The 24,113-nt window shown below is 46.2% G+C and overlaps 1 protein-coding gene across 7 annotated transcripts in view; it reads left to right on the plus strand.

The window, feature by feature from the left end:
* ACACA (acetyl-CoA carboxylase alpha) overlaps window positions 1–23,509 on the plus strand; it is a 1,131,726-nt gene extending 1,108,217 nt beyond the window's left edge. For all 7 annotated transcript variants that reach the window (XM_086954890.1, XM_086954892.1, XM_086954891.1 and 4 more), the window contains 2 exons: window positions 5,382–5,518; window positions 19,841–23,509. In XM_086954890.1, coding sequence (XP_086811016.1) covers window positions 5,382–5,518; window positions 19,841–19,967 — 264 coding nt within the window. In that variant the 3' untranslated portion in view covers window positions 19,968–23,509. The remainder of the gene's footprint in view (window positions 1–5,381; window positions 5,519–19,840) is intronic.
* The last annotated feature ends 604 nt before the right edge of the window (window positions 23,510–24,113 follow it).

The following is a 24,113-nucleotide window of genomic DNA, read 5'->3' on the forward strand; positions in this document are numbered from 1 at the left end:
GAATAACTCTAACAAGTAATTATCTATGCATGGTTCATGCTGCCTGCCCTGGCAGTCAGAGAGTAGCAGTTCATTGACAATGCTCATACATCAAGGCTTTAATTACCATTTTTAATTGTTTCTGAGCAGGTCCACTAAACAAACAAAGCACATGCATGTCAGCAAGGGGTTCAGGAGGCACTCATCACCCAAGAGATTTGGCTTCCTACAGAGTGGTAATCGGGAGCACTATCAGCGGTATACAACCTTTACAAGAAACTTTTACCACGCACTACCATTACAACGCAGTCATTACAACGCAAACCATTACAACGCATTGCACTGGGGGGCGCTCTAGGATAGGGAATAAGTTTAATTTACTATCCAACACCTTCCCTAGTGTCCACGGGGACTGGAGTTGGAATAGTAAATTAAACTATTTACTATCCAGCACCCCAAAGCGCTATGCGTTGTAAAGGTATGCGTTGTAAAAACCGCGTTGTAAAGGTATGCGTGGTAAAAGTATGCGTTGTAACGTCATACATCCCTATCAGCAGCCATGACATGTATACAAGGCTCCATCTGCAGTAACTCAGCACCAGCCTCTCCTTGTGAGGCTGGCAATGATATCCTACCCTAAAGTGTTAGACTCCATCTGAAGTAACCCAACACCAGCCTCATGATGTACAGAGGAGTGATATCCTACCCTAAAGTGTTAGACTCCATCTTGGCCAGCAGCGCGCCGCGCTCATGATTCTCATGATAACACGTGGCTCCGCAGTTGGAGGCACATACCACATAGACAGATATTGAACAAGGAAGGAATGTTTCCTTAAAACCTATCTGGAAGCTGCTATGGACTCCAATTAAAACGTTTTTGCTTTCACCAGGTAATTCAGTTTCAAAACAACGAGCAGATGATTTGAAAACTCAGAAGGGCTTTCTGATTATTGGAGTAGTGATGCAACAATGGCTTTTATATTGATGAATAAGAAATAAATATGATTTAATCAACCACAATCAAATGAGGTTCGCAGCTCAGCAAATGTCCGCCTCATATTAGGTAACTATTTCTAAAAGGTTTTTCATGTGTGGAAAAACACTTTAACCTGTGGGTTAAAGACAAATGTCACCCTCAGATTTGACTCAATTCTTTCACAATACAAATTGTTTTATTTGGCCTTTATTCCCCATCTCTTTTTAGGCAGTCCCACACAGTGGTGGTCAGTGTGTGGCTTCAGCACCAAATGTACATGACCTACTAAAAACTCTACCTGAGGCTACGACTGACATATAACGTGATGTACAAGAAATTACAAAAACAGAGCCTCCGTCATCACTAAGTGCTTGCGATTCCATTAGAGGCTAGAATATCCATGCTCCAGATTTTTTATTTGACCAAATTAATATAGCTTACAAAAGTGAAATCAACTGCCTTTGGACCTTAGGGGTGTCTTCATCGGAAACGGCACCATGCTGAAGGCTGCAAACATCAGTAACGTGGGTGGAACCTGCTGTCCATGGCTGTATGTCAATGATTACGCTGGCTACATCTATGCTTGTCATGCATAATCAAGGAGTTGAGCTTAGTAGCTATTCCTGTACCTGTGGATAGCATGTCCTGCTTCCTTTGTGCCTGTTTTGCACTGCTCGTTGATTAGTTCACATTGGCTTTGGATTCGGAGAGATAGATGTTTGATGTACCATCAGTGATGGCGCTTGGCAACCCCTCAGTGGCACTGGTAGAATGAGTTTGGGATTCAGCCTTCTTGGGAGTCTGGGGAGATCTAAACTCATTTTAAAAGCACCAATAAGGAGGTGCATTGGCCAGGTCTATACCTGTAGATGCAAAAAGCGCTTTAAAAGGGATTAGGTGCCGGAACAAGTCACTTTATACCGCAGACCAGGAGGCCCCTCTACTGCTCAGGAAATAACCGCACTGAAGGCAGAGGCGGCATGGAGCACTCGCCAAGCCTGGTAAAGCATCTCTGTAACTGGACTAAAACGTATGGTCCTGGGGAGCTCACCCGAGTATGAATTTTCAGTACTAAAAAAATAGCACGAACGATTGTCATTTTCCTTTAACTAAAGAGTGGCTTTTGAGCGCCCCAGGTTTTACTGTGACAAAGGAACATACACATAGCCTCTCATGGGAAATGATAGAAACAAAGCAGTAAATAATAAATGTACGGGTCAGACACCATAGGGTGTCATTTAATTGTCTATTTCTGCATAATAGGCAGCGCTAGCATTGGCCCAGAGTATCGTTCAGCACAGATGAAGCCAGGACTGTCCCAGCGCAGTCCAGCTCTCCGCGGTGTGAAACCTTCTGCAGAGCAGGCATGCGTCTGTGCAGCCTCTGCCTGTGTTCTCAGGCAGCTTGGGGTCAGACTGAGGGACAGGCTGCCAGGGCAGTCGTCACGGAGAAATGCTGATTATTCTCTTTCACACATATTCTGGCCGTGGATTCATCATAACCTGACCTCGGAGACGGCATTTCTTCGGACTCTGCCACATACGACAACTAAGTGTTGGGCCTGCGGGAATTTAAAGCATTAATAGGATGGATTGAAACTCGTTTAATCAAATTATCTCTCAGGTCTTGTATTCTCATGTTCCAGGGAAGGGATATCAACAATGAAAACATGGGTTTTGTTTTAAAAAGAGACTGCAATACATGTTGCAACTCCTCTCATTTGTAACATGGATATATAATATTTAAACATGTGTATTATTTGCAGGTGCTAAAAAGGTGCGACATGGGCAGTTACTTAATCCCTCCAGAAAAGTGCTGGTTCGTCTCAATCGCAGTTGTGCAAAAAAGATGCGGGTTCCGCGCCATTAAAATAGAGCAGCCCTTCTGCGAAGCAGTGGTAGAGTCCAATTTGAAGTGTGATGGTCTTGCAGAAAAGTGTTTCTACCGTCTCTTGAAAGCGACAAGAGGGGTGCTGAGAAATGCTGGCAGTATCTGCTACTAGCACAGCATCCCTGGGGGGATTGATGGTACCTTCTGCGGCTAGATATGTCAGAGAAAGCAACATTAAAAGTATAGAAGTCGTGTATAACCATGACATGATCGGCTCCTGAAGGGACTTTATAAATTGTTATTAGGCTTGTTAATCCGCAACAACGATCCCTTCCACAACACCAGGACGGTACATCCTCTGACTGCATTTATCCAGTGTCTGGCCGTGTTAAAATGTCAGTTTTCAACTCAAATTGGCCTTATTTTCTCACGGGTGCTAATTAGCACTGAAAATGGATCTGCCATTTTCTTGTGAGTTAACTCTAAAACTCTTTTCTACATACTATGAAACTGTATGGATTCTGACAATGCTTTTTTTCTCGAAATAACTTAAAAGCCATGTGAAATTCCAATGTTAACGTAAAAAATGTGTGAACTACTAGTAGTAATAGTAGTATTTATGAGAATTACAGGACATTTGTGAGAGAAAACCGACGATGTGGGCAGGCTTGGGAAAGAATTTGAACACCAGCATAAGAGACTTCATGAGCCATCCACAAGGATTATGCGGGGACTGTGGACTTCATGCCCATCGCAAGAAGAATTTAGACTGAGATCACAAGGGTGTCTCCCCCAGCCCGGGAGCGGGAGCGACCGGACGGTGCTGCCTCCGCGCTGTGGCTCCTGGTTGATTATATCTCCAAGCTCATTGTCATTCTGACTTTGACTTCGTTAGTGATAACGGAGAAGGATAGTGCTCCTTTAAATGACGAGCTTTGTGTTTAATTACCCAAACAAAATGGCATAAATATGAATGAGTCCTAATGGCGGTACTTGGCTTTCCGGAAACCATTAACCAAACGATTCCTAAATGATTTGTAAAGAAAATGAGAGCTGGTGAGAGGAGTGGGGAAAGCCATTAGGCGTCTAACACACCCCAGCGTTATTATGTCGTCAAATCCTGCCCACCAGACCCTACTCCCATAACAAACAGGCCATATTATCCCAACAAACAAGAAGAGAGGCATGGCGGGTGGGGCTCATACATGGCTGCGTAGACTTGAGCGGTCACAGAACGCTTGACCCTCTTAGCCCCGCCCCCATCTGCTGTGCTTCTAGGAAACCAAGCGGAAGGGTGTATTCAAGAATTCTTTATGGGGAGACGTGCCCTTGTCTCAGTCTTCTGCTGGCGGTTTTATCCTGTATCCTCCCCCTCTTACTTCTCTCACTTCTATCACTTCTATCTCTCTACCCCTGCCTCCCTCTCCTTCGTCTCTTCGCCAATTTTCTTGCCTACTTTTAGTCTGATAGTCTAGTCTTTACTTGAAAACCCTTGCATTGTAATTAATCCCCCATATGGAGACTAGTGGCTGCTGAGCTGTTACTGTAGCTAACCCCAGGAAGACCGACCCACTATATCTTGGGTCTGAAGCCTTTCTGCACTGGCTGAGGACTCTCAAAAGTTACTTGCTGACAACAGACCGCCGAGCCATCAATGGGCATTCATTCATCATCTATTTTGAATATAAATGCTAAGATTTAGAGAGCACCGTTTTTTAAATAATATGATCCCTTTTCTCCATGAGACTGAAGTTCGTGAACCTGGGTTTCTCTTTTACAACAGTCCTAATTGGAGGGCCTGATTGGCTGCTGTGGTTGAATAGCATTTTTACATTCTTTCGGTATACTCTGTGCCATAAGACAATGTCTTGCAGTTCATGATCCAAATTCATTGATTCACGTCCTTATTTAGATGTGCTCCCAGTATCCTATGTCCAGAGCGGTCCTAGTGCTTGACCTGCAAGCCTAACCCTATGCAGAATGCCCAGATGGTCCGAGACGTTTTACAATTCAAACTTTGCATTCTCTACTCTCTGTGTCCTAGAGTGACCCTCCTGTGACCATCAGAAGCACGCTTAAGGCATCAGTTCTATACTAAGTGGTTCTGTAGGTTTCTGATTTTCAGTATTTGCAAACGTGACTGGAAGGATGCATCTAACCTGTCCATTCAATTTTATATAATAGATTACAGTTGTTGCTACGGTGTCAAAATGCAGTGGGTCATTGCCTCACAAGCATCTGCCTTAGTAGCAGTGCTCCATGGTGCGAGTTAAAAAGTATTGAGTTGTAATACAATATCTGGGATTCTGCCTAAATTCATAATATAATTGTGGCCCGATAATATAACTATTTCCTGATAATTCATTTAAACATTGTGCTAGAAAGATATACCCTCCTTTGTATATCCTTCTTGGGGTGTTAAGTAGCCGGTATTTTAAGTAGTCCTAACTGCTCTTTGGCACAGTGATGATCTCCTGATGCTCAATGTGTTCTTGCATTGGATAGGAAGCACCTTCTTTTCCTTTTGGGCAGTCTGTGTTTTTGTCTAAGGGTACATGCCGATTACCTGAAATGCTTCTCTCTGTTCCCTTTTCAGGCGTACCTGTGGGACAACAACAAAGACCTGGTGGAATGGCTGGAGAAGCAGCTGACCGAAGAGGAGGGAGTGCGCTCAGTTGTAGATGAAAATATCAAGTACATCTCCAGAGATTACATTCTCAAGCAGATACGAGGGTAAGACCATCAACACTGCCATCAGAAACCCCCGTTATCATTAACTACGTGAAAGTGCAAAGTCAGATTCGGATGAAGTAGGAACAGGTTTTAACCTTGATGAAAAATAAAACAGGACATTCCACTAGTAATTACAGCACCAACTCTGCATACTAAACTACTAGCTAGCATCTCAACATTCTGTATTAACATACCTACCACCTCCCCTTGCAACAGACACATCACTACTCCTAGCGACACTCACATAATGCCATAGGGATATCACTTTTTGTTTATTTTAAAGGGAAGGTAATGATGCAGAGTCCAGCTCCACTACTGGGTCGGGACAGGTGTGTCTTAACTGGTTGAAGGAAAAAAAAACAGACAAAGAACAAAAAAGTACACAAGGGAGATGATAGAAAGCATGATGCTAGAGAAGGGAAATTCTTTGTTGTAGATTAGGTGTTTTACGTGACCAGTGCAAAAACTAAGAGTGGCCTGTCCACCAGCAACCGAAACAAGTGAGAAAAGTCAGCTTTATGTGATGACCCTCAAAATTTTCAGGTTTGGAAGACAGTTTGTCAAAGTTAAGTCTGGAGAATGTTTCTTTTGGTTTGTTGGGGTTTGAGCTTGTGTTGAGATGTGGGTATTTTTTGCAGTTGCACGACAGGTCATTTGCGAAAACAGTCAACACAAGCAGTGAATGCAAATAATTGTTCCTGTGCTACAGTGCTTATCACTTTTCATCCACTCCATATGCTCAAGTGTTTTGACCATGCTGACAGCCACTTTGTACTTTAACGCTGAAAATTCAAGTTTTAGCTTGGTTCATGCCCAATCTAAATGCACCTTTTCCAACTGTAATGCTTAAGACTCACCTCAACACTTATCCCACTGATAATACAAGATGTACAGGTGCTTCAAATGCAGTGCCAGTAACCTTATGGTGAATGGTTGCTATAGCTGGTACATATACCTTTGTTAGTAGCTCATCATCACCACCAGGGACAAGAGCAAGGACACTGCAGGACTATGGTGGAACAAGATTTAATCTTTACATCTGATGGAAACGTCTAGCTGCAGATTTCTTGCCCCAAGATATTCCCCAAGCGTCAAGAAATTTTAGGGCTGTACTCCTGTGTGCTGGTAGGTGGCTTCGTTCGGCTCTGTGTCGTCAGCAACCACACTGGATGTGACGTTTGTGGTGCATAAGTAGGTGCCACTCAAGCATGCTGATGTCCTTTTTTTTTCCAAACCAGTTAGCGCAGATCCAGAGAGGTACCCCCCACTCTTTATTTACTTACTTTTTTCTCGACTTTTGTAGAGGCCTTTTAGGAGATTCCCTCTCCTGCTGATGCAAGGGATATCTTCCAAGAAGGCCAATGGCTTCCAATCTTGTGATGCCTGTCACAGGCAGACATCTGTGACAAAACCCACCCTAGGTTTTCCTCGGGTATATGGAGCAGCACCACTCTCTCTAATACTTGCGATGAGTACCGCCCCATGAGCACCAAGGCACTGAGAAAACGGTCCCTAAAACTCTTTGTTGCCCTGCGTCGGGCGACCCAGTGACTCTCTCGATCCTGGTCACAGAGATGGTCCCGGGTCCGCTCGCAAAGCCACTCACAGCGGTCATAGTCTTGATCCAGGTCATTGTGTAAGTCTCACAAAAAGAAGAAGTCGAAGTGCTCTTCAAATTCTTTGCGCCGGTCCAAACATTCGGACCAGGCGAGGGTGCGTCTGCACTCTAGGCCTCGCTCTGCCGTGGAGCTTGTGCCAGAGTCTGCTTCGCCTGCCAGTTTCCTAGAGTTTTGAGGCTATGCATCTCATATTTGGGCAGCCTGACCCTCTCAAGCGTCGTGTTGCCCCAGAGGTACAGGAGGGACCCTACTGGTTCTCTCCTGGCGGGATCTCCCTCTGCATCAGTCAAGCCCTTTGGTTCCGATGCTGTATCTAGAGCAGTGCCAACTGCACCCTTCTCCCAACTCCTGCTGCAGTGCCATTGCTCCCGGTGCTGCTGACGCCCTGCGGTCACGATGGCACTATCATTATACCCAACCCCGACGCAGAGCCTGATCACTGTCGCCCGACACAAACTCCAGCGCCGACCGGTACCATGCCCTCTGAGTTGAATCCAGTGCCTTTTTCTTTTGACAGGCCTGGAGAGGGAGACGATTGGGAGGGGTCAGATAACCTTACAGTTTCCATCACCCCCTGGATGATACAGAGGACAGTTGTCATGAGGTACTGGCAGATGCCAATGGTTTTGACACTTCACCAGACACTGGCCTGGTCTCTCCCCATATTGTGGCTATGGAGGAGGGTGCCTCATTTGTAATGCTGGTGAGGAGGGCAGTGAGGTCCTGGACCTTCAGCTGCCTACAGTGGCAGTCATGATGAACATGATTTTGCCAGCAGCTGCCCTTTCTGAACATTTACTCCCCTTCACTTAAGCCCTTACAGATGTCCTCCTTCATGTCTGGCCAAGCTCTACACAGGGATTCCTGTGCATAGGACAATTACCCGCTGCCATCTCCCTGCTCCTGGGAACCCCAGTTTCCTCACCCTGCACCCTACCCCGGAAAGTTTGGTGGTCCAAGCCTCCACTTGGACCACTATCGGATAGGGTATCCAAAAGGCTGGGTACCTTTGGTCAGCATAGCACTGCGGTCGGTGTGCACCGCGTGCCTTTTGGGCCAACACCAACACACTGTATGGGATTCAGTTGTGCAAGTGCTGCCCATGATCTTGGAGGAGGCTCAAGTCATATTCTCCCAAGCAATTGCTGATGGGCAAGATGCAGCAACGTTCACCATCCAATGTGGACTTGATACGAACAACTCGCTGGTCAGAGCGATTTCATTGTCAGTGGCACTGAGACATCACCCCTGGCTGGGAACCACTGGCTTTGCCCATGGACATGCCCTTTGATTGCTCCCACCTCTTTGGTGAGAAGGTAGACTCTGCGCTTCAAGGATAGCAGAGCCATGTCAAGGTCCTTGGTCATGTCCATGGCTTCTCACCAACTCCAGTCTTTCTTTCTCCTCTTCCATGGCTACGGTAGGTGCTACCAACCGCACCAATTACCGCCCAGCGACCAAGTCCAACAGGGTTCCCAGCCCTTTCGTGGCCCTGAACATGGTTCCCACAGATCACATGGGTCTATCAGCAAGAGAGTGAGTCGGCCCACCACACCTGCTGCAGCCGCTGCCTATTTAGTTTGCCTTCTTACCACTGGGCACCCAGTGAGCAGCAGGATCCTCCATCACCTGTCCCACTAGTAGTCAATAGCATACTACAAGTGGGGGTTGCAGATCATCCAGAAGGGCTACTCCATCCCTTTTCTGGAACAGCCACCCACCCATGCCAGACACTTAAGAGCGGCTGACAGAGGACCATGTCTGCTTGTGCAGTCAGGAAATATTGCCTCTTTTTGCCAAAGGAGAGTACCAGCATCAGAAGTAGGTTGTGGTTGCTATTTCCGCTACTTTCTAGTGCTAAAAAAGGAAGTAGGCCTTGTCCTAACCTAGACTAATAAAATAAATTGACATTTTGTAATAATTGCATTCTTGGAATTATTGTGATTATGTCCAATTGTTAGCCCAGTGTTGTCTATTATTGGGTGACCCTACTTGGGCACTATATATATATCCTATATATAGGCAGGTTGATTTCCTTAGTATTAGTTTAACTTAGACTTGCACCTGTGCCTCTTAACTTCTTCCTTGAGAAGGAGAAGTTCAAGATGCACACCTTATCTCCGGTCCTGTCCTGTCCTGACCCTGAAAACTGGATGGTGGCGTAGGACTTGAAGGACCCATACTTTCACCGCCCTGTTTTGCCAGTCCACAGACTCTGCCTGTGGTTCATGGTGCGCCAAGAGCACTTTTAGTTTACTGTGCTCCCTTTTTGCCTCACCAGCGCTTCTTGGGTGTTCACCAAGGTGATGGCAGTAGATGCAGATCAGGGGTTCCAGTCTTCTCGTACCTCCACGATTGGCTGTTGAAAGCGAGCTTGCACAAGCAGTCATCTCCCACCTCCAGACTACAGCAGACCCTCTGCATTCGCTGGGGTTCACTATCAATGTACCAAAGTTACAGTTGACTCCCTCTCAGATGCTCCTTTTCGTCCAAGCTGTTCTGGACACAGTTCAGTTTTGGGCCTATCCTCAAGAAAAGCGAGTCCCGGATATTCCGGTTACGATACCAACTTTTCAGCCTCTATCTTGGATTTCGGTGAGTGTGACTCTGAGGATGTTGGGCCTCATTGCCTGCTGCATTCTTCTTGTTTCACATGCCCATTGGCATATGAGAGCTGTAGTGGGACCTGTAGTTCCAGTGGGCACAGCATCGGGCAAATCCAATGTGGTCCAGATGTGGGAGGGAACTGCACAAGATCTGTAAGTCAACCGCGATTGAGCTAGTGGCACACGCCTCTTCTTTCCTCAACCAGATCTAACAGTAGTCACAGATGCATCATTTCTGGAATGGGGTGGCCATCTGGGAGAGGTGGAGATCAGAGTCCTCTGGTCTTCAGTGGAATCCAGACTCCACATCAACTTACTGGTGCTCCGGGGTAATCCGGCTCTCGTTGAAAGCCTTTCTACTCTCCATCAAGGGAAGGCTAGTGAAGGTGTTCACAGACAACACCACCACCATGTGGTACTGCAATAAACAAGTCAGGGTGGGGTCGTGGACCCTTTGTCAAAAGGCCTTGCGCCTCTGGATGTTTCTGGAATGCCATCCCTAGTGGTTCAACACCTGGCGGGCTCCCTGAATGCCAGGGTGTACGAACTCAGCGAAAGATGCCTAGCGGATCATGAATGGCATTTCAATCTGGATGTGGTGCAAAGTCTCTTTCGAGAGTGTGGAGAACCTTGGTTAGATCTGTTCGGCACTGCTGAGAATGTGCAATGTCAGCAATTTTGCTTGTTGGAGTTTCTAAGGCGGCTCTCACTCGGAGACGCTTTTCATCTCAGTGGAGCTCAGGCCTCTCTTACGCCTTTCCGCCCATACCACTCCTGCCCAGAGTTCTCAAGAAAATCTGGAAGTACTGGACCCAAGTTATTCCTGTGGCTCCAGGCTTGGCTTGGAGAGTTTGGTATTCTGAGCTATTGAGCATGACTATCGGTCCTCCGATAAGGCTGCCCCTTCAGGAGGATCTTATGTCGCTGCTGCAGGGGGGGGGGTTCGCTGCAGGGGGGGGGGGGTTCTTCAACAGAACCTGTCAACGCACTGCCTTCATGCATGGAGATTGAGTGGCGACAGTTAACAGCTTTTGACCTTACGCCCAAAGTCTGCTATTTTATCTTGGTACCCAAGACGGTATACACCTGACATTGGGGCATGGCGTGCAGAGAAACAGGTTGACCTCTTTCTGCTCCCTTCTCTAAGGTCCTTCTATTTATCTTTTTCTTGCCCAGCAGGGCTCTGCTTTGAGCACCTTAAAGGGCTATTTTTTTGCCGTCTCAGCTTTTCTGCGGTTGTCAGATCAGTCTCCTCTGTTCAAATCCCCAGGTGTGAATAGGTTTTTGAAAAGTCTGCAACACGTTTCCACCTTCACTCTTCATCATGCCTCAGTGGGACCATAATCTAGTACTCACCTTTCTGCTATGGCGACTTCCCTAGAAGATGGAAAAGAGCCTCTATTTTCCTGCTCTTAAAAGAAATTGAATCTTAACCCTAAAGACCCTAGTAATTACCGACCTATCTCACGCCTTTCTTTCCTGACTAAAATAGTAGAAAAGGCATTCAATCTAGAACTGGCCTCTTTTATAAATGGCAATCATTCACTCTACTCTATACATTCTGATAGATACATCTGCCGTGTGGATTCCTCACCTTGTGAATATCCCCCTTGCGTCAGCAACATTCGGAAATTCTTTTGTAGCCTCGCGCTGACGTGGACTCTGACGTCACGGAGACACGACATCGCTCGCGACTCCGCTGACGTCACCGACGCCTACAATAGGCCCACGCCGGCGTGATGACATCAGTTCCCTTTTTTCCGCGTCGTCGACGCTAACGGTTTAACAGGTTACTCTGTAGCTTCTAGTATCCTATTACTTTGTTTCCTCGATTCTCCTTTCTCTGACCTTGTTGCTCGTTTGTCATGTCGACAAAGAAGACAGGGTTTAAGCCTTGTGGAGAATGTGGGAAGATGATGTCCGTTACGGACCCTCACCAAGACTGCATATGGTGCTTGAGCTCGGATCACGACGTTGAAGGTTGTTCATCGTGCCAGAAGATGAATCCGAAGGCTCTTCGAGAGCGGGAATCGAAGCTCCTGGTGGCCAAGCTTAAAGCAAGTAAGGTTAGAAAGTCTTCGAAGCGCTCGAAGAGATCGAAGTCGAGATCCAGGTCGAGGTCTCGTGAGGCGTCGGCCTCGAAGTCCTCGTCTGACCATGCTTCCGGTTCTCGGAAAAAACATAAGAAGAGGAGGCATGAATCCCGTCATCATTCAGGGGATAAGTCTTGTTCAAGATCAAGGTCTCCCAGGAGGGTGAAGTCGAAGGTGATTCCTCCACATGTGTCGGATCATGAAGGTGAGGCTTCGCCTTCGGAGTCGGTGGCCCATTCTCCGACTCCGGTTCCGGATCCGACTCCGTCTCCGGCTCATTCTCCGACTCCGGATGACGCCGATGGAGTTCCTGTTGAGGGGGAATCTTCGAATCCTGTTGAAGAGGCAGATTCAAACCTTCCTCGAAGTCATCCTGAGCATCCACCATTCCGGACACCAGGTCAGGACCCTTCCGCGTTTTTAAACGCGATGTATGGTGTTTCCTCAAGATCATGGTTCCCCTCTGGTGCGCCTTCGGGCCCCATGGGTCCTATGGCCTTTAATTTGGGTGTTCCTCACTCATATGCTCCGGCACCATTCATGCCGTATATGCCAACCCCGACTCCGCTGTGGCAGTACCAAGCTCCACCAGGGTCGACGCCGGCTCGCCCGAAGTTGACGACTCCGGCTCCGACGTCACCGGCTCCAAGCAAGTCCATGGATCCTCCTTCCAAGCCCTCGGATTCGGTTCAGAAGTCGGCTCCGGCGCCGTCGGATTCGGCTTTGGATTCGGCTGCACTTCGAGTCAAATTCAGGTCTCGAAGAGAAGCTCAACGTCTGCTTGAACAACAGAGGGTTGATGAGTCTTCTTCAGATATGGAGGAAGGCGAGCTGGATGCTGGCAGTTTCGACGACCTGGCAGAGGCAAGTGGTCTCGAGTTTTCCCCGGAGTGGTCTTTGCCTTCGGGATCTGATACTCCCTCCAGGGATATTCAACCGTATCATGTTGTCATGAGGAAGGCAGCTGGACTTTTGGGTTTGTCTTTGCCTACTGTCGAATTTAAATCGAATTTGCTGACTGAAGTTCTTCATTCTCCTAGTCAGGCTGTGGAGCCTTTGCTTCCATTTAATGAAGCCTTAAAGGAACCCATTATGGAGGTGTGGAAAAAGCCTTTCTCTGCTCCTGCAGTTTCCAAGAACGTGGCTCGGAGATATAGGGTGGCTCCTGAGGACCCTGCATTCTTGTCGTCACACCCTTCTCCTGAGAGCTTGGTGATTCAGGCTGCATGTTCTAAAAAATCGATTGGGGCTTTTCCGCAGGTGCCTGGCGACAAAGAGGCCAAGAAACAGGACCAAATAGCTAAAAAGAACTTTTCTTCGGCTAGTATGGCACTGAAATCTACTAATGCCACTTGCCTTATGGGTAGATACATTCATGCTCTAATGGACTCTATGCGCACATTGATCCCTAAGGTTCCAGAGGATAGCAGAAAAGACTTTGAGGAAGCATTGTCTGATTCTCAAGCTGCTGCCCGTCAAGTCATCCAAAGCGGGCTTGATACTGCGGATTCTGTGGCGAGGATCATGGGCACAGCGGTTGCCACTAGGCGTTCGGCTTGGTTGAAGTCATCCGATTTTTCAACTGATGTGCAGTCTGCTTTATTGGATTTGCCTTTCGATGGTGAGGGGCTCTTTGGAAGGAAAGCAGATGCGGCCGTGGAAAGATTCAAGGACAGCAGGGCGACGGCTAGATCTCTTGGTCTTCAGGTCAGAGGCTCTACGACCAGGAAATTTAGAGGTTTTGGCCGTTCCTTTCGTACATATAGACAAGGGCAGCAGCAGCAGCAACAACAGCAGCAGCAGCAAAATACCCTGTATAGATCATACAGGGGGAAGCAGAGAGCACGTCCTCGGGGGCGTCAGCCCAATTCCTCCTCTACCTCCACCAACCCCCCAGCCACAGAAAAGCAGCCCTAGATCCGCCATTCAGTATCATGTAGGCCCGGTGGGGGGCCGGCTTACCCACTTTCTACGAGATTGGGAATCGGTTACATCAGATCTTTGGGTTCTCAATCTCGTGGAAAATGGGTATGCCCTTCCCTTTCGGGAATTCCCTCCCAATTACCCTCCCTGCCAAGGGTATTGCTCAGAGGAACATCTGTTTCTCCTTCAGGAGGAAGTCCAAACTTTATTGAAGAAAGGTGCGATAGAGGTGGTCCCAGAGCGGGAAAGGGGTCAGGGATGCTACTCCCGGTATTTCCTGATTCCCAAGAAGGATGGCAGGCTTCTTCCTATCCTGGATCTCAGGATCTTGAATTTTTACCTGAAGCAGGAGAAATTCAAGATGCTCACCCTTGCACAGGTTCTTCAGGCTCTGCTGGAAGAGGACTGGATGGTGTCGCTCGACTTGCAGGATGCGTATTTCCACATCCCCATCCTGAAGTCGCACAGGAAGTATCTCCGTTTTACGGTGGGATCGCAGCACTATCAGTTTGCGTTCCTTCCGTTTGGACTTACTACTGCACCTCGGGTCTTCACCAAGGTGATGGCAGTGGTGGCGGCGCATCTCAGAAGATCGGGGATTCCTGTATTCCCCTATCTGGACGACTGGCTGATCAAAGCGGAGTCGTCGGAGATTGTGCTTCATCATCTGCAGGAGACAGTCCAGTTGTTGTACAGGTTGGGTTTCTCGATAAATGTACCCAAATCTCACCTGGTGCCCTCCCAGCGCAACCTGTTCATAGGTGCTGTACTGGACACAACTGTATGTCGTGCATTCCCTCCACCTCAAAGGATTCGCGACATACAGGATATGATTCCTTTATTCTACAATGGAGCGGTTGTTCCGGTCCTGAAGGTCCTTCGCCTGCTCGGTCTGATGGCTTCTTGCATTCTCCTGGTCAACCATGCACGCTGGCACATGAGGGCACTCCAGTGGTGCGTCCGCAGGCAGTGGTATCAGCACAACGGAGATCTCAGGGAGTCGGTGAAGATCTCCAGAGAAGCTGCAGCGGATCTGTCTTGGTGGGGCGTGGAAGGCAACCTGTCTCAGGGGAAGCCTTTTCATCTGCCTCCTCCGGTGGCCACGGTGATTTCGGATGCATCCACTCTAGGGTGGGGTGCTCATCTGGGGGATCTGGAGGTCAAGGGTCTTTGGTCGCCAGAGGAAAGGTTGCTTCACATCAACCTTCTAGAATTGCGGGCGATTCGTTTAGCGCTCAAGGCCTTCCTCCCTTCCCTTCACGGTCAGTCGGTCCAAGTCCTAACGGTCAACACGACCGCGATGTGGTACATCAACAAACAGGGAGGAGTAGGGTTGCAGTGTCTCTGCAGAGAGGCACTGCGTCTCTGGTCCTGGGTTCGGGACCATCAGATTTGTCTGATGTCAAATCATCTGGCCGGGGTTCTGAACGTTCGGGCAGACGGTCTCAGTCGGCAGTTCCCTGCCGACCACGAGTGGAGGCTTCACCCGGAGATGGTTCACAGCATCTTTCAGATGTGGGGGACTCCTCGGGTGGACCTGTTTGCCACTCGCGAGAATGCTCACTGCCCGTCATTCTGCAGTCTCCAGTATCCGATGCAAGGAGCCTTGGGGGACGCGTTTCAGTTGAGCTGGTGAGGTCAGCTCCTTTACGCGTTCCCTCCCATACCCTTGATTCCTCGGGTTCTGAGGAAGATTCGCCAAGACCGGGCCCAAGTTATATTGGTCGCCCCGGATTGGCCAAGAAGGGTGTGGTATTCAGATCTTCTCCACCTCTCCTCTCACCGGCCGCTCCGTCTCCCTCTCAGGGCAGACCTCCTCTCTCAGATGGAGGGGCAGGTTCTACACCCCCACCTCCAGACATTACACCTTCATGCCTGGAGATTGAGCGGGGCAACCTGAATTCCTTTTCCCTCCCGCCTGACGTTGTGGATGTCATCTTATCCGCCAGGCGTGACTCCACTAAGTCCGTCTATTCTTATAGATGGTCGAAATTTGTTGAGTGGTGTAGGGAGAAGTCTATTGACCCTGTGAGAGCCCATTTATCTGATATACTACAGTTTGCTCTTTCTCTGGCGCAACAGGGGCTTGCTGTTGCTACTGTGAAGGGCTACCTTTCGGCGCTGTCAGCTTTTCTCTGCTTGCCTGACCAGCCCTCTCTTTTTGAATCTCCCGTGGTCTTGAGATTTTTGAAGGGCCTCACGAATAAGTTCCCTCCTTCACCTTTTATTGTGCCTCAGTGGGATTTAATTCTTGTTTTAACCTTTCTGATGGGTGCTCCGTTTGAGCCTCTTCACAAATGTCCCATGAGGCTTCTTACCTTTAAAACAGTCTTCCGCGTTGCAATTACCTCGGCAAGGAGGGTATGTAAGCTTCAAGCTCTGAGCTCTAAGCCCCCTTTCCTGACCATTCATGCTGATCGAATGGTTCTCAGGACCAGGGCTGCTTTTCTGCCTAAGGTGGTGACTCCCTTTCATTTGAGTCAGTCCATTACCCTACCTTCCTTTTATCCTCCACCTCACCCTTCTAAGGAGGAAGAGAGACTGCACCGCCTGGACCCTAAGAGGGCGGTTTCCTTTTACTTGGACAGATCCAAGGATTTTCGTTTGGAGGACCAGCTCTTCGTTGGGTTTGCTGGTTGCAAGAAGGGAAGAGCGGTCCATAAAAGAACCTTATCAAGATGGATCGTTCTCTGCATTAAGATCTGCTACTCTTTGGCCGGTAAGGAACCTCCAGAGGGTATAAGGGCTAATTCTACAAGAGCTAAGTCTTCGACCTCTGCGTTGGCTAGAGGTGTGCCTGTTGAAGATATTTGTAGAGCGGCAACTTGGTCTTCCCTCCACACTTTCGTGAAGCATTACTGCTTGGATACCGAAGTCAGGAGGGACGGCCATTTTGCGCGCTCTGTCCTTCAGGATTTCCTGGTTTAGAAGAGTGGACACCCTCCTCCGGGAGTGGGGACTGCTGTGGGACTCTATTCACAAGGTGAGGAATCCACACGGCAGATGTATCTATCAGAAGAACAAGTTACTTACCTTCGGTAACGCTTTTTCTGGTAGATACAATATCTGCCTGTGGATTCCTCACTGACCCACCCGCCTCCCCTATGCCAGAGTAATTGTACTGTAATGTATATTTATTTTGTTGTCAAGGAAATGTATTGCTTTCCTGCATTTGCTTTACACTGTGTGTTTTGCCTTGACTATTGTATACTGTGTATACTTTGTATATATCTACTGTCATTGGTCCGTCCGTGTGCCTCGATGGCACGGAAAAAAGGGCGGAACTGATGTCATCACGCCGACGTGGGCCTATTGTAGGCGTCGGTGACGTCAGCGGAGTCGCGAGCGATGTCGTGTCTCTGTGACGTCCGAGTCCACGTCGGCGCGAGGCTACAAAAGAATTTCCGAATGTTGCTGACGCAAGGGGGATATTCACAAGGTGAGGAATCCACAGACAGATATTGTATCTACCAGAAAAATCATTACCGAAGGTAAGTAACTTGTTCATTTGGATTTATGAGCAAACACAGTACCAAGTCAGCTCTGATTGTTGCCTCAAAAGATCTAAGAGCCTCCCTGACATGGATGGTAAGGCTGCCTTCATTTTATTAGATCTCTCAGCAGCTTTCAACAGAGTCAACCATGACCTGTTGATTGACCATCTTTATAACGTATGCATTAGGGGAGCGTGTCTTGCTCACCTGAAATCCTTTTTGAGGGAACTATTTGTTGCTGTGAACAAATGTATTTCCAACTCGTTCTCCCTGCCTCCTGGGGTGCCTCAAAGATCATCCCTTAGTTATACCATTTTTAACCTTTATGTCAACCTCCTGGCGAGCTCAACAAATCTTTTGGATTCTCTGTAATCCTGTACGTTAATGACATCCAAATAGTTGTTTCTTTGGCCAGCAAGCTCAACAATACAGCCACTAGATTCCACAGCTGCATGCTGCAAATTGACAGTTGGATGAAAAATAACAGCCTTAAGTTAAACTTGTGAAAAACTGAGGTTGTCCTCTCTGGCTATGCAGATTGCTTCTGGACTCCTAGTTGGTGATCACAAGAAGTAGGTGCATTGTCAAAATCCGGAATTCGGGTAGGGAGGGGCTCTTTTTGACAACAAACTGTCTTTTGAAGATCAGCCGTTGCTTTAGCATACTTCTTCACTCTGCATAAAAACAGGAAAGTGTGTCCTTCCATTCCACCTTACCTTCAGGAGACTAAAGTTACCGCTTTTGTTTTATCTAAATTGGATTACTGCAATGCTCTTTATTTGAACATGCTGGAAAGACTACTCCACAAACTTCAGATTTTGCACAACGCAGCAGCACACCTGCTCCTGGGGATTCATAGGCACCAATCAGCCTCTCAGGCCCTCTGTATTGCTTTCAACGACTCTGGCCCTGAATCCCTAAAACGCAAGTTTATTTGGTACACACCTTCCAGAGCGCTATGCTCTTCTATAGCCAAGTGTATCATTGTTCCTAAGTTCAAACGAGCCTCTTGGGGCGGCAGAAGCTTCATAACTTGCTCTGCCAAAGAATGGAACTCCTTTCCTTTATATCTGAAATCAACATAAAATCTTCACCCCTTCAGAAATGCTCTAAAAACAAGTCTCTTTGTTAACTAATTCTGACCCTTTCTATCATATCTTCATACATTAGGAGCTCTAAGACGCCCTTGGGAAATTGAGCGTTTTATAAAAATACATTTCATTTCATCAAGCCGCAGATTCCTTACTGATCCACCCATCATCCTCGTTTTGTGAACAGATCTCTAGGCTGTTTCCCTTTTAGGGCCCTAGTTTTCTACACTAGTGTTCTTTGTTTCTCCGCGATTCTGGTGTAGAAAGTCGCAAAAAGAAACTGATGTTCACACACTGGGGTGGTGCCATAGGCACTGCACACTTTACTTCTGGCGCCAATGATGCCATTGTGGAAGTGAACAATGCCACTTACAGGTGCGCAGGGGTACTGTTCACTGAATATTTCCAGATTCAGTCTAATGCCTGGGGATAATTCTAATGTGAGGAAACGGGGGCTACTTAATCTCTACCAGGTGAGGCATTACCGAAGTTAAGTAATTTGCTCATCTGTTCCAAACCATCCTGAAGCCCGAGATGGCTGTGGTACTTTTAACAGCGAGGGCCTGTCCCTTGCACAAGCGCCCTGCCACCCAAGAATATGATGTGTAGCTGTAATTTCCAGCTTCTGCCAAAAGCACCCCGCCACCTTCATGTGCACTGGTGAAGACCGGCCTTCGCCAAAAGCACACCACCACCCTCGAAGATTGTTATATGCACCAGTGAAGCCCGGCCCTTACAAAAAGCAACCTACTACCCTCGAAGGCAGTGGCGGCCGGCACAGGTAAGTGCTGTGAGCCGGGCTGGGGTCGGAGAGGAGTCGACAGAAGACGGAATATGTATAATTAAATAAATAAATAATATTCATTCCGTCGTCTGTCGACTCCCCAAAACTCTCCGCCACCGCACTTACCTAAGCCAGCCGCCGCTGCTCGAAGGGTGTGTTAGATGGTGCAGCGGGATTAAAGTCGCTGTTCAAGGACTCACAGAATGGTCTAAAATACCTTTTAGATTCAGGGCTTTTCACCAGAGAAAGGCAGACCCTTTAGCCGACTTTCTCCTGTGGGCTGATGAATAAGGAGAGGTCAAAATTACCTCAAATCTCAAACTCGTCTTGCAGTCAAGCAACCCACTTTAAGTCGCCCTTATTTAAAGTACTCTTTAAAAAGTGTGAAAAGCATTGCAGGTCACGCATGATAGAAAATGGCATAATAAACCTCGGACAGGCATTAAAACCCTTTTTGCTTCAAAAATATATACTAATATATATATATAGTGGGAAAAAAAACTTTGTTCCATAGATTTGCTTCCATGTTGGTTGGCCTGTAGTAGGCAACACTTGTTGCTAGTTTGACAAATTGTTGTGAGTGTTAGGTTGACTCTGCAAGCAGCTTACAATATAGGTGACCTTAGGTATAAAGCTGAAAATGTATAAATCGGCAGGTATATTTAAATTGGAGTTTATTTACAATGTCTGCTTTCTTCTTCTCTCTTCCTAGTTTGGTGCAGGCGAACCCTGAGGTTGCAATGGATTCCATCGTCCACATGACCCAGCACATCTCACCCACTCAACGTGCCGAAATAGTCCGAATTCTCTCCACGATGGACTCTCCCAGCTCAGCCTAGCAGACGCCATTTTGTCTTTGGCCCTGCAGACGAATGGCAAAGCCCAGCCCTCTTGCGGTACTTCGGCAGCAGCAAAAGATCGTGCACAAAAGAAAGATGGAAACTAACAATCCAGTGCCGGAGGAAAAGCATCGTGTCTGTACTCGGATGCCAGTCATCCATTTACAGGGAACAATAGCAAACAAAACTGTGGGGAAGAGGGGGGTTAACTTATAGATTTGTAACATTGTTTATTTATTTAATTCTGTATATGCATTTTTATTCCTGCTACGGGACAGCCCCGGTAAATAATTTAAAGAGACAGTGAAAGGGCCAAGCGTACCTTGATGTCTTCAAGACAAGCGACTGTTTTTAGTGTCATCATTTCAAGTAGAAGGGTCCAGGCAATTCTGGATTTTCCACTTGTGTGGTACGCCAACCTCCGTCTGTAGCACATCACATCACATCAGTGCACTAGGGGCACGTACACAAAAAGCCTGTAGCAACACTAAAATAACCTTCTTTTACTAGGTCATACTGATGTATGTCGATTGGCAAACTGTGCAGCTAAACCCAATCCTTATTAGCCTTTGCAATCGTAGATCTTGTTGCTCATACCTGTCTGTGCTTCTGAGGAGGTAACTGACTCACTAGTAATAACCGCAGGCTTGAAGGGGGCTGGTTTCCCCTATTCACCTTCCAGAAGACATGTATCATAAACTACAAACCCGCCATCCATGTGCAATATGTTTGTGTTTTGCTATACGTTGTTTGGTACATATGGAGAATCTCATACAGAATGATACATCAGGGCTGGGCGAATTCTTGGGTCTCCTAGTGGAGAGATCCCGCTACCTGATCCCCCATGAGACAGCCCTAAATTGTGGGTCCATTTAGTTGTGTTTTTAAGTCTGGTGCCTGTCTTAGCTGTAGTTTTAGCTCAAGAAGAATAGTTTGCTTGAAGTAACAAATGGCATATTCACTGCACGAAGGCAAAGAGATCTCCCCGAGACCAACTTCGTTCTGGTATTCGCGGAATCCCAGTTCCACCAAGAAAGTTATGGCTATTACTGATTCTGCAGTAGTAGAGCTCATTTCCCTTCCCAATACCATGCCTCATACCTAGTAGATTCTAGAGGTGGTGACCTAGTTTAGTTACTTGTTAAGGAATTGAACAGTTAACCAAAGTTTCCCTAGAGGCAGGAGAGGGGATCTTGAGATTGCAGCGGAGAAACAAGAAAGACAAAGTGGAAGAGATTCATAGACGAAGTTCTTAGCTTTTCAGCATTGCTGCAGGGCAGTTAGGGGTCTCACAGCTGCCCTTCTTAACCTGTACTTGATAGACTGGAGGCCAACCATTTTATTTTTTATTTACATGCACTTGTTAGACTGGAGGCCATCCAATTAGTACTAGAAGCACTTCACCCAAGTGCATCTGTACAGATCTTTGCGTCTTCTTTTCTTGCACCTTCTTGACGTCTAGCATCTCAAACCACTGGTACAAAAGACCAACCCAAAGTCGGCATATGTTGGGACAGGACTTCATGCTACTTTGAGCAATGGAGCAAAATGAAAATAAGTCCTGGAGAATTTTTTTTTTTATTTTGGAAAAAATAACGTTGAAGCACTAAATGAACAGAACCTCAATAGGGTCCGACCTACTTTACAAAAATGTTAACCGTCGATCATAATTGATCACTGCCATATTTTTTTGGCAGACGGAGCTGGCAGTGTGCTAACATACTCATGTTGTGTACTGTGTTCAGAAGTTAAAAAATGCTTTCAAATGGAAGACATCTGTAAATATTATGAAACGTAAAATGACATTAAAGAAACTGGAAACCTACTGCGCATCATGTCTGGAAATACCATGAAACTGTTGGGTTAGGGTGAAAAAATGCATGACAATCCCTATCATAGCCTAATGCATTGTAACACTTCCTGTCCCATTATTCTCCACGAGACGCACTAAAAGCACCTTCGCAGGGAGTTTAAGCAAGACCTCCTTTTATTCGAAGAGTGTTGTGCTTCAGTGTAGCCTCAAAATATGGAAGTGTGCCATTACTCCAGCCTTTGTAGACACTTCCAGAAGCGCTCTGTGGAAAAGTATGAATTCATGTGCAGAGTTTTGGGATTCACTGGCAGTGTGTATAACTGCATTTCAACATGTCGGTATCTGACTTTAGTGTAGAAATCTGGGATACCCTGCAGAAAACTTGCAGAAATATTTTAAAGGAGCTTGAGTGGAGTATTACATATTTGTGTATTGGAAACTTTAATTGCTATTTTAATAGAAAACTGGCAACAATCTGCATTTTAAAAGATTTTGGTTCACCCTAAAATTATCAAAAATATTTTTCAAATGAAAGGAGCACCTGCTTTTTTAGTGTCCTGAAAAACTTCTTTGAGCACATTATTCACAATTTGTGTACCCTAATATTTGTGTAATGCAGCAACATGTTCGTGTTACATTTTATCATTGCCAAAATATATATATTTTTAAATACTATATCTTTGTGTAGAAGCTCAGAGCCGAGCCATTATACAAAGAGACTAATATTATTTCTCTGTCTTGTATCACTTATTTATAATGAGACATTATCATGTTTTCAGTTGTCTGAATATGTGTTGCCCACTTGAAACCTTACTGGTTTATCATGTTTTTAAAAAATCAGGTTAAAAGGCCAATCCACCAAGATAATTGTTGCAAATTCTGCAGGATTTCAGATAGAAACAAAAATGGACCTCGTTTTGATGCCTGATGATATCGCGATTCGACCTGTAGTAAAGGCTCTCTGAATCAGGACTATGCGATAGGTGGGAACACTTGCTCCTAATTAGTTTTCCAAGGCATTTCAACGCAAAAAAACCTGGCGAAATGTGTGTGGGGAAAAACGGCCCAGAATGGAGGAAAATCCTTCTGGAATATGCACATAAACACTGGATCCCCTGTGGACGCCACCTTTTTCGGGGTAAATTATAGAATAGTCTAATAAAATCACATCCCGTAATTACTAAACCATACAATATCAGTACCAAATTAACGATACGGTGTTCCTGCAGAAGTAAGAATGAGGCCCAATGTTGAGTAGGCAATCACATCTGATAGATTGGTAGGTGTCTTATTTCCACAGCATTATTCGATCTTGAGTTGCCCAATTATGAGATAGAAACAAGCCATGGTAAGGCATGCTGTAAAGTATTTTACTGCTTTCTTCATGCATGTGGTAAGACAGCATTACAGCATTCAGGAAGTACAGCAATATATTTCCCATAAATGCCTTTAAAATAGCACTTATACCATGCCCTTGAGATAATAAAACCTTTGCACAGGTTTTTCTTTCTTTTTTTTTAAATGTTAACTTTAAAATGTTTTTTTGTTGTCTTCAGTTCAGATGTTAACAGAATGTGAAGATGTTAACATAATGTGAAAATGTTAAAATAATGTGATGTCATTCAGCTTTGTTAAATGCTGAATTCCAATTGGTCAATGCCTAGAAATTGCTTGTATGCTTGCACGTTGTGCCATGTTACATAACATAAACTATGTATGTTCTTTCCTACATGGAAGATTGTGGGTATTCCAATTTGTACCAGATTGTTATTTTGTTTTACTTTTTTGTTTTCTTGCTTGATTTTTCACCCTAACAAAAAGTCTGTATGAATTGCTTTAAAGCAACTTTCTTCAGCAATTCTGTTTGCAGTGCAAAACTTCCTAGAGGGTTAGATGTTTCCCTTTTATGTTATGTTATGTGATGTTGTCGTAAGGTTCAGCCTACGAACTGGAATTTATTTTTAGAGGGGTGCTTAGAAGAAGACTCAGGGCAGATGATGAGATCGCAAATCCGGGATTCAAGGGGCTGAGGGCCAAATTGAAAATGTCAGGTTACCCACAGAAGCAGAAAAAGTTGCTCCAGTTCAACGGAGTACGGAGAAAAGTAAGATGTTGCTTTGATTAGTGGTGGCAAAAATCATTGCTCTAGATCAGTCATAGTTGAATTGGAAAGGAAGGGGAATTCCTGAGAATGTTATCATCTTTAAAACTATTTTTGTTTTTCTTGAGGAAATGGAGATGTTAAGGTTGGTGAACATCATGCTTACATTAAGTGCACTGACCCTCTTCACCAAGCAAACATCACACTCTGTATTGTATTTGTATTGTATTGT

This window comes from Lissotriton vulgaris, chromosome 2_1, assembly GCF_964263255.1.
Source record: "Lissotriton vulgaris chromosome 2_1, aLisVul1.2, whole genome shotgun sequence".
NCBI lineage: Eukaryota > Metazoa > Chordata > Amphibia > Caudata > Salamandridae > Lissotriton > Lissotriton vulgaris.